The sequence below is a fragment of the Phaethon lepturus genome, unplaced genomic scaffold (assembly GCF_000687285.1).
Source record: "Phaethon lepturus isolate BGI_N335 unplaced genomic scaffold, ASM68728v1 scaffold18464, whole genome shotgun sequence".
Classification (NCBI taxonomy): Eukaryota; Metazoa; Chordata; class Aves; order Phaethontiformes; family Phaethontidae; genus Phaethon; species Phaethon lepturus.
The window spans coordinates 1-11,093 of NW_010532855.1; the positions used below are offsets into that span (position 1 = coordinate 1).

The 11,093-nt window shown below is 46.6% G+C and overlaps 1 protein-coding gene across 1 annotated transcript; it reads right to left on the reverse strand.

Annotated features, from left to right (window-relative positions):
- Positions 1-2,007: 2,007 nt before the first annotated feature.
- On the reverse strand, positions 2,008-10,284 carry MRPL48 (mitochondrial ribosomal protein L48). Its single transcript, XM_010284998.1, has 8 exons — positions 10,264-10,284; positions 9,859-9,977; positions 9,500-9,537; positions 8,473-8,558; positions 7,503-7,675; positions 5,736-5,838; positions 4,861-4,950; positions 2,008-2,082 (listed from the first exon to the last, which is right to left on the reverse strand). The coding sequence occupies exons 1-8, from the start codon at positions 10,282-10,284 to the stop codon at positions 2,008-2,010; spliced, it is 705 nt and encodes a 234-aa protein (XP_010283300.1).
- Positions 10,285-11,093: the final 809 nt, after the last annotated feature.

Genomic DNA, 11,093 nt, shown 5'->3' on the forward strand with positions numbered 1-11,093 from the left:
GCGGCACTGCCAGCCACAGGTTCGGGCTTTCGGCGAGTGCATGGCCCAGCGACGGCGTGCTGAGGAACCGCGCCGGGTGTCCAGCTCGCCCCAAGCCCACCCCTCGCCCACCGGGGACTGAAATCACAGGGGACCCCCACTCCTGGCACTGCTGGCCAGCCCACCATCAGCACCCCAGGAACGGGGCAGCTGCACCCTTTGACCCCTTTTTTGGTCTTATTTTTTATGCAAGTGGGTGGATGCACTGGTAAATCCATGCTATGTTGTTGGGAAATTAAATCTGGTGGCGTTTGTTGTCCTGGCTGAAGTGCTTGTCTGCATCTGCGCTGCCAGGGATAAATGGGAGCTTGGAGGGGATGGTTGTGGGGTGAGATGGGGATTTCCAGCCCAAAATGTCCCAAACTGGGAGCGTTCATGGCACCCAGGCTAGGTCTTGGCTCTGCAACAGCTCTGCCATGGATTTCCACTGTGTCCTTCCCTGTGCCATCCCGAGGCTTTTCCCAGCAGTAATAACCTCATGTCCCACAGGACAGGATTTTGGGGATAGAATTTATCTCCTGGGAAGGCCCAGGAACATTAGGGATGGGGGGAAAAAGGGGACTTTTACAGAGCAGGATGCTCCTCTGAACACCACCTCCTAGCAAACAAGGTATGGAAAAGAAAATAAAATTGCTTTTTGTAGGCTGGAAAGAGAAGGGCACCCGTGGCTTTTGCCAGGGGGAACTTTCCAGGCTGTTTCCCAGGAAGGTGGGTGCTGGGGGTGGAGGGGCTGGGTTTTGGTGCTGCCAACAAAAAAAAAAAAAAAGCACAGCCGGCACAGGACCATGAGCAACACCTGGGCAGCCCCAGTTTGGGGGAGAGTGATAATGAATGAGTGACTTTCCTCTCCTTTTAGAGAGCTGGTCTTTAGGAAGGGGGGAAAAAAAAACCCCAAACTAGTTTTTGGGCAGGAACGGAACCTCGTCTTAGCATCCATCAAAACCAAGGCTCAAATTTGGTTATAACATAGCTCCTAATAAGATGCTGTGATCAGGTGTCATCTCAGCTCCAGCCTAAATAAAAGCAGCTGCATCGCCTGATCTCAGAATTTGAAATAATAAGGATTGGAGCAAAAACCCCATGCCTGTCTGTGCACCCCCAAAAGCCGCAGCTCCTGCAGGCTCTGGGTTTTGCATGATGGTGATAAACAGCTCAGCAGCCCGGCCAAATGTGGGGCATCCTCGGTCCCCCATCCGCAGTCCTCAGAAAAGCAGCTGGTGCCATCCTAGGAAATTCTCCAAACCGCTTTGCACTTCTGAGATTTGTCCTTTCAAGGCACGAGTAATTTCTCCCTTTCTAAACAGCTGTTGTAAAAAGTAGATTGACTTCAGGGATCCAGGGGAAAGTTTATCCTTTATGGCTTGAAAGGCAAATCAGAAATTAAGGAGAAATTTTGCATACACTGCCTGACACACAGCTCCAACCTTCCTACTTCTGCCCTTTGAGGCTTTTTTCTGTTAAGCAGCTGCTTGGGGACGATCGTCCCCAACCCTCCCAGGGCTCTGAGGCTCCCTTCATGTTGACAAAGCTCTAATTTAAGCAGCTCTAAGAGAATAACGCGTTGCTCCAGCCTTCAGTTGAAGAAAGGAGCAGGACGGTCACTTCTACATCAATAGTCTCTGGGAGAGTTGCAGTACAGCATTATTAACCTGCAGAGATTTCTGCAGACTAAAATTTGCAGAAATCCTCATATACCAAGAGTAAAACATACAGGGGGGAAAAAAGAGAATTGAAAAAAAGCCACATTTCATTGTGGACTCCCTTCACTCCGTGTACAAATCAGACATAAACACATCTGTTTGTCTTTATTAACACAAGCTGACTGACAACAGTGGAAATGTCTTCCAATTAATCAAATTATCAGTACAGTGCCCACGAACTTGCCTTCTGGAGGCTTGAGCAGCCAGGGAGGAGAAGCCTCGCTCTCCCAGGGGTGGCTCTGAAATGGACGGAGCATTCTCCCTGATTTCAGTTCAACTGCGCTAGCAGCTCTTCAAGTTCTGGTCGAGACTTTAATCGGCTCTTGAAGTCAGCTTCTGAGTGCTGTAGAGGGAGAAAAACAAAAACAAAAACAAGAACAAGGAAATCAGAATACTCTCTTGAGTACTCCCAAAGAGAATCACTTAAGAGTGGAAAAACAAAAGACTTAAATGTCCACTGAACTCAGGGAGTGGGAAGCCCCAGCGGAAAGTCATGGCAAGCTACGATCCACGGGCAGCTCAACCTGGAAGCTGGCAGCAGAGCTCTAAGCCTCCTCACTTACATCCAGCTTCCAACAGGAGCAGCTGTTGGGGGTCAGGTACGGAGGGCAGAAAGCTTTGGGCAGCAAAGCGAACGTAGCAGCCGTGGACACGCTTGTGCTCTAAAATTCAGCCTTGTAGGCTCCTCCTCACCTGGCTAACTGCTTTTGGAAGAGTGAGCGGTGGCATTGTGCTCAAGAAGTCAACTGGACACCCCCAACGCTGCCACTGCCTATCACCGTAGCATCTACTTTCTTGAGACCTGCCACTTTCTCCAGAACTTTGCAAGAGCATCCCGAAGCCTTAATCTCTCTTCTACACTGCCAGTCATATGAAGCCAGTTTGGGTGTCTTCCCCAGGCTTCCTGCATCAGACTGCAATGACTTGGCAAATGGCACAATGTCACAGTTCTCCCTCCAGAGACAAAGCCATCAGCCAAAATTAAAAAAAAAAAGAAACAGCAGCCCTAAGGCAGAGATGGCACTGTGACCAAAGCAGAGAAGATTACTGGACTCAAGAGACCTTCTCCTGTATTCCTTCTGGCTTTGCAGAGCTGGAGATAACTAAACATTCCTCAAAGGCCACTGAAGCCACTTGTGTTTTCATATTTGAGCTTACTATATTGCCTTCCATTTCAAGGCACAAAAATATTTTGTCCCTGAATAAATAGGGCTTCCTGGGCCTGTTTTGTCTGAATGTTAAATATCTCCTTATGCCTAGTCCATCAGTGAGTGGAGTTCTGTCCTGAAGACCTCAGTGCTGAGAAAACTGATGGGCCTTTCTGCAGAAAACAAGCAGAACCCTTCCTAGAGCAAATTCCATCAAAACGGGGCACAGCATTTGAGTTTCCAGTTTCAGCTTTGCTACCAACTGCTCACTGAAGTTCCTGGTGATTCCTAGTTAGGAAGCGGTGGAGCACAGCTGAAGGAAAGCATTCCCCTTGAGTTGCAGGGAATCTACAGCAGCAAAGGAAAGCAGCTGGCAACCTGCCATCTCTTACACGTCTATAGGACTGGCTGGGAGGGTACCCTCTGTGGCACTAATTATAGGAGGCTAAATGTAAAATCATAGAATCACAGAAGGGTTTGGGTTGGGAGGAACCTTAAAGATCATCTAGTCCAAACCCCTGCCATAAGCAGGGACATCTTCAACCGCAGCAGGTTGCTCAGAGCCCTGTCCAACCTGACTTGGGATGTTTCCAGGGATGGGGCATTGACCACCTCTCTGGGCAACCTGGGCCAAGGTTTCACCTCCCTCACTGTCAAAAACTTCACAGAATCACAGAATCACTAACACTGGAAAGGACCATCAAGTCCAACCGTTAACCCAACGCCACCATGCCCCCCAAACCATGTCCCAAAGCACCACATCCACACGTTTTTTGAATACTTCCAGAGATGGTGACTCCAACAACATCCCTGGGCAGCCTGTTCCAATGCTTGACCACCCTCTCAGTGAAGAAATTTTTCCTAATATCCAACCTAAACCTCCCCTGGCGCAACTTGAGGCCATTTCCTCTCATCCTATCACTAGTTACTTGGGAGAAGAGACCAACACCCACCTTACCACAACCCCCTTTCAGGTAGTTGTAGAGAGCGATGAGGTCTCCCCTCAGCCTCCTCTTCTCCAGACTGAACACTCCCAGTTCCCTCAGCCGCTCCTCATCAGACTTGTGCTCTAGACCCCTCACCAGCTCTGTTGCCCTTCTCTGGACATGCTCCAGCACCTCAATGTCCTTGTTGTGAGGGGCCTAACACTGAACGCAGGATTCAAGGTGCGGCCTCACCAGTGCTGAGTACAGGGGCACAATCACTTCCCTAAGATCCCTAAGATTTCTTCCTTAGATCTAGCCTAAATCTCCCCTCTTTCAGCTTAAAACCATTACCCCTTGCCCTGCTAAGAAGTCTGTCCCCATCTTTCTTATCAGACCCGGCAGGCTGCAATAAGGTCTCCCCAGAGCCTTCTCTTCTCCAGGCTGAACGCCCCCAGCTCTCCTAGCCTGTCCTCACAGCAGAGCTGTCCCAGCCCTCAGTCGATCTTTGTGGCCCTCCTCCTCATATCCAGCTTTTCACCCACCAGCACCAAGTCCTTCTCCATGGGCCTGCTCTCCATCCCTTCACCCCCAGCCATGCTGATACCAGGGGTTGCCCTGACCCAGGTGCAGGACCCTGCCCTTGGCCTTGTTGAATCTCATGAGGTTCACCTGGGCCCATTCCATGACCTTGTCCAGGTCCCTCTGGATGGCATCCCGTCCCTCAGGCGTGTCAACTGCACCACTAAGCTTGGTGCCATCTGCAAACTGGCTGAGGGTGCCCTCGATCCCACTGTCTATGTCATTGATGAAGATATTAAAGCGTGCTGGTCCCAGTACGGACTCCTGAGGGACACCACAAAATAAAACACTCATCAAGAATTAGAGGTAATGGTCTCTGATAGACTGAGGGCCTGGTTCTGGAAGATCCTGGGTATCTGTCAGTGTGGAGCAGACAGTCTCAGGACCAGGTCTGTATTTTCAAAGCAAATCACATCAGACATCATATCTGCTTCCCAAATGCAAAGGCATTGATAAAATTAAACATACCTCTTTCACTAACAAATGGACCCCTTCGGGCTGATTACTCTGAATAATTTCCAGGAGTATCGGAGCAAATGTTGAACTCAAACCGCTGATCTGAAAGAAGAAATAAAAGCACTGCAGGAGTGGAACACCACATACAAAATGGACTCATTATATTAATGGCACAGGAAGAGAGTCCATTTCAGTTTGAGCCTGTGGCAGTCAACCACTTCTTTAGAGAAGCACTCTCTGCCTCACGCGCACACCTCTCGCACACAGCGTGGCCCAAAGCTCTCATTTCGGCTCTCCTCTATGAATACTGTGCTACCCATCCCTGCCTGCATGGTCTCCTGCATGTAAAGAGACTTAACCATGCATGAAGATCTTAATTTAGATGAGACTTTAATACAAAGGCTGCCATGGCAATCCTGCAAGTCCCAGCATTAACCACACATCTCCAACAGAAGTCATCTACCTCTAGGTTTAAAATGTAATTCAGCAGAGGCTTAGCACGTAGCAAGGGAACACACTATAAACTAGGAAAAAGTCACTTAGGAGAAATACCTATTTACCTCAATCAGTTGTACACTTTTGAAGCTGATACTAATAGTATTCTTGAATTTCATTGAGTTTGTCCAATCGGTCATCCTTAAGCATGAGTTTTCTACCCCTTGTATCAAGTATTCTGCATAAAATAGATAATAAATCCAGGAACCTTTCCTCTGCTTCTACTTTGTGAGTAACCTTTGGCAAAAAATCTAATTAGACTTCTTTGTGCTTCAATTTACGCCTTTCATTTGTTCAAGGGACTGAACTCCAATTGTTAAGGGGTTTTGAGAGCCTGAGATAGGATGTGCTGCATAGGAGCCACAGCGCTATCAGCAAACACCAGCTCATACCTGGACAACCCTCTGATGGGTAGTAAGGACCGCATCCAGCTGCATTTTAGAACCCTGCTCTTCCAAGAACAGCACTTCATTGGTTTTGGTGGGCATCGCGTAGCTGCAGGAACCACAGGTCAGTGCTTAGGACAGGGAGATTACATTTGCACTACTTTACAGGAATGAATCAACCTCCAGCAGCAGAGAATGTGGAAGGAGATTAACTTTTCATGAGAAATTAATTATGCAAACAATGTATCTTGCAAATCAAGCACTGGCAGAAGCCGGGTGTTTTACTGGAAAGCGATAAGGAGGAAGCTTGCAGCACTACTGCCAGCAAAAACCCATTTTAGCTACAAACACCAGCCTGAGAACTTTTCATTTCTTTATAGTTGAAGGAGAGCTTTAAAGCAACAGTTCTCACTTCTTTTGTAATAGGCTATCTATTCTCATCAGGAACAGAGCTAAAAACTCTGGTTTTGCTCCTTGCAACACTCAAAAGACTTTACTTTCACCTCTGTGAATTTAACAAGAGTACGATCAGGCACTGGATCAGATTCTGCTCTCCGGTTAGCGTTACTCCAGAGACCTCAGCCTCCCCATCTCCATTTGCACAGCATCAATAACAACAGGCTACATCCTACCGCCCATGTTTTACCCTACAAATTTTGCTCTTAAAGGGCAAATAATTTCTTTCTGTATATACTGAACTCTGTACACCAAGTTCAACCTCAGAGGGCACAAGTATGATATAAGGCAATAAGACTTTACACTGAAAGTGCTATCAATCATCCTCAGGCTGTGGGATTTCTCTGCGAATGCTTTCCAGCACATTGCTGCTGCCAGAAGTATAATTTCTTAGTGTCACCAGGTACCCTTCTCGGAACAAACACCTCTCAATCACAGTTGTGTCACTTTTTAGTGCGGTTTTGTGCAAAAGACATCACAGAAAGACTACAAGCAACTGATCTATGGGCACAAAGATTTCAGATCCACGGCTGACAGTTCAGCAAAGCGGATGACCATAAAGAAAACGATTTTTGATAGGTTTAATTGGCACGAGCAGGAACCAGTGTTTATACTCAGAGGTACAGTTAAAGAGACACATTTCAGAGAATCAACACTAACTGTTTTTACTTTCTTACAGCAACACAGTGCTTCTCCCAGTGATTACAGCTCCCTGGGTGCACTGCAGGCACCAAGGAGCTCTATCCCATTCCTCAGACTCATTAAAACCAGCAAAGCTGCTATCAGGGGTACACCTGATACAAATTTGAAGATCTAATGTGCAACTGAAGCATCCCCTACCACTAAAATGAAGTAGCAGGTAGCTCTCCCACAATCTTCAGGGGTTTCCCAAGCTCATTCTAGTTTGTATAATCAGTACCGCTTGTTTAGTGCACAATATATGCACAGAGCCCAGATGAAACACTATAAAGAAAAAGCAGCAGCAAAAGTCAGCAATATCTAAGCCTACATTCCCGGGCTCAGCACCCACAGGCTTAAGTTTTTTTCTCAAAGGACTGAAAAGTAACAGCTATTTTATTCCTTGAGAACTGTTCAGTCAGTGCCTGAACAACTCCATTTCAGCCTTCCTTATATGAATAAAGCATCCAAAACTGTACAGACACACAAAAAGAGAACACCAGGCAGATGACAGAATATTTGGATTTCCATGGGAGAATCTATCAGAGAGATTGCATCCTTGTCTGCAAGGTGTCATCATCTACAAGCCTCACATGGCCTAACGCAATCATGACAAACGCAGAGCCGTGTTCCTCATACCTTTCATTCACTCTAATAGACAGTCGGTTGCAGAGTTTATGCACATACTGAGCAAAATGCTCCACGAGACACATATCATAGGAAGTCATCTGGATGTTGACATCTCCATACTCATATTCGGTCCCAACATTTATCTCTTTCATCTGTACTTTATCCTTTTTCTTCTTTGGAGTCTGTATTTAAAATAAAATTTTTAAAAAAAGAAAGAAAAAATGGAAAGCATGTGTGGTTTGAACAAAGCTGAAAATAAAAATAATAAAAAAAAAACATATCTCTTGCCTACACAGGAGACCACGCTAGGGTACTCTCTTCTAACAAAGGTTTGCTGAACTGTGTTGAACATATCACAGCCCATCTGTGCTCACTTCCCCCGACTACAAAACTGGGATGACATTATCTTAACAGATGTTCTCAAGTTCAGTTCTTGGAGTGAGAGCAGTTCAGTTCTTGGATGGCAGCACCACAGAAGTCACACAGAAAATACGCAAATACCATGATCAATTTCTTCCAGAAGAAACCAAGGAGTAGAAAACTAACTACTTTTCCTTTCAGTTCCTGCCTTCAAGGCAGCTGTCTAGATGAATTATTGTTTCCTTCTTCCACAAAAATTGTCGTCTTTCCAAATTTCAGGGAAAGTAAAAAGTTTAAATGCAAGTAAGACGTGCTTACAATATTCTGCAATAATTTGAAGTTGGGGTGTTAAAATTCAGCATCGGGAAGAGATTCCTCCCTCCCCAAACTACTCATTAACTTAAACAAGAATGTACCGGACAAAAGAAAGTATTTATGCAGTGTTGTGAGTAGATACTTCAAGTGACATAACACTCTACCAAGAAAAGTAGCAGTAAACCATTACATTATTTCTAATATGATTCAGCAGCCACGGAATTAATAATATCAACATTTAAACCGGACTGTAAAAAGATGGATCACCTGAAAGCAAACACAGTAGGGGAGTTTTTATGCCTACCTCCTTTGGGAGCAGATATTTAAACCTCCCAATACCATGCGTAGGACGGGATTTGTAGTGTCTGTGGCAACTCACGAGCACATCACCTTAAAATCAAAGCACAGCAAACATGTTTCCAGCTGAATGGCCGACTGCCCTTCTTTTCACAAACATACACAGGCGCTTTGAGAGGCCAAAATCCACACTAGGGGCAAGAATTTGTCCTCAGTTCGTTGATAGAAGGCAAAGGCAAGATTTCAGCCAATCTCTGCCCCACGCAGGTAGCCTGTGCATCACAGCAAGCCTCTTACAATTCGCAGCTGGTTACGGTGAGCAACAAATAAGGAAGGAAGAGATTAAAAGTGACTCATTTCCCAGGTGAATTCTCAGGCACATGAACAAACAAACACAGACTTGCCAGCACCAGTGAATGGTGAGGACACCAATGAAATGTTACATCTGTCTCCTCTTACACGACAGCCGTGATCATAGTATGACGGATCTGAACCCCACTTAATTTTAAATCCAGTCCTGTTCAAATATTCATGTGCTAGGAAGCCAAATCAAAATAGCATCAGCTTTTATTTATACTTCCTTCTCCAGGGTAAAATGAAACTCTCAATAACGCTCATTTTAATAAACAAAGCTCAGAACAGCAGAGAGAAACTGAACACGAAGTATCCAAGCCACTCAGTTACACTTTGCCTCCACATCAAAATCAAATTCTATTTTAAATAGAAAAGCTCAATAAATGTTGAAGCAGGACCTCACAGGTGTGTAAGCCAGTAATACAGCAAATGGCATCTGGCTGGTGTCACTCTACAGTGTAACACCATGACTAGAAGTACCTGCTCAGCCAAGAACAGGGAAACAGAAGAAAAGGTTAGAAAAAAAAAGTATGCAAGTAGAAGAGCACCTGCTCAGGTTATTTAACCAGTCCAAAATTGGCTGAAAAATAGTTAAAAAGGAGACACAAACACTGAAATATGGAGTATTTATTCTGAGTAATTGAAGCGTTGCCTTGCATTGGATTACTAAGAGGCCTTACCTGCAGCACACAGACAGTTTTCTCTGGGTGTTGCTGCTCTGTAGGAAACAAGATAATCATTATAAGCTCTGATTTCACCCACCTATGGAAACACATCATCTCTTGCCAGTCTCCTTAAACAAAGGCTCACACCCCAAATACCTCAGACACAGACAGATCCCATTAGCAAACGCACTTTTCATCACATCCTACAGCCTTTCAGGTCCCAGACACCAGCTGGATGTCTTCCCTCCATAATTAAAAGCCTTTCTTTAGCAAAAAAATACTTTTTTTTGGTCATGTATGTTTTCTGACACTGTCAGTAGAAGTGACTGAGTGTTTTTAATCCCTTATACTGTGTTTTACTTCAGACCACTCACCTGCTCAGTGCAAACACCTGTTTTAGCAACGTTCCCTTCTTCAAGCACAGCACCTGCAATGAGCCACCACGGTCACAACGCAAACAGTACGGCAGATACTCGGTGAGTTTCCACCAGCACTTGCCACAATACAGCCATCAAAATAACACCCGAGACCCTCTAAACGTACTAATCATAGAATCATAGAATGGTTTGGGTTGGAAGGGACATTAAAGATCATCTAGTTCCATCCCCCTGCCATGAGCAGGGACATCTTCCACTAGAGCAGGTTGCTCAGAGGCCTGTCCAGCCTTGCCTTGAAGACTTCCAGAGATGGGGCACCCACAACCTCTCTGGGCAACCTGTGCCAGTGCCTCACCACCCTCATAGTGAAGAGCTTCTTCCTTATATCTAATCTAAACCTACCCTCTTCCAGTTTAAAGTCATTACCCCTTATTCTAATAAGGGGTATACAAGGTACCAATAAACCTCCCAGTCTCTCCACAGCCTCCAGCCACTGTCACTCCCCAGAATATTGCTGTAACACAGAGATGAAGCGGGAGGAAGATGATGACTGTGGTAACCTTTTCCTGCACTCCCTCGCTTTGCTTCAGGATCCAACAAGTTGGGGTAGGAGGCCCTCCTCCCCTCGCTTACAGATCATATTCATCCCCCTCACCATCCCACTGCCTCCAGGTTACAACAGCTGCATGTACAACCCTCGTGCTTGTTCCAGCTCCACATGGACGGAGAGAAACAACAGCTCACCCATCACCAAGGCAACACCAAGCAAAGAGCTTTGTTGTCACCACAACCCCAGCAGGCAGGAGCTGCATCATGTTAGCCAGGGTGGGAGCGAGAGGGAGTAATTACCAACGTCCCCAAAGAGAGTCGAGAGGGACAGGAAGGACGAGGGATCCCAGGCAGCAACAGGGCAGAGGGGCTATAATGGACCTCGTATCAATGAGGTGATCCCTGGGTGTCTGAGGAGGGGTAGAGGGATTCAGGTACAGCAGGGGAGGCGACAGGGCACTAACTCAGGGTCAGGCCTGTGTCCCCGCAGGGGACACACACCTACCCTCCAAACTAGTCCCAGGGCCGGGTCGGGCCTGTCCCCCCCAGACTCCCCATAGCAAGGCTAGGCCTGCCCCTCCTCTCTCCATCCCAGAACCAGGTCTGTCCCTCTCCTCCCCTCCCCGGGGACGGGTCTGTGTCCTTCCCCGGTAGGGGGGCCGTGCCCGGTGCCCCCAGCGCCG

Bases quoted from the DNA above. Each gene is read 5' to 3' on its own strand.
- MRPL48 (XM_010284998.1), bottom strand. From the start codon at position 10,284: ATGACTTTAAACTGGAAGAGG. The intron at 7,676-8,472 runs GTAGGCATAAAA...TTTTAAATACAG, and splicing joins AATATCTGCTCCCAAAGGAG to ACTCCAAAGAAGAAAAAGGA. The intron at 2,083-4,860 runs GTATGTTTAATT...CTCCCTCTACAG, and splicing joins TCCATTTGTTAGTGAAAGAG to CACTCAGAAGCTGACTTCAA.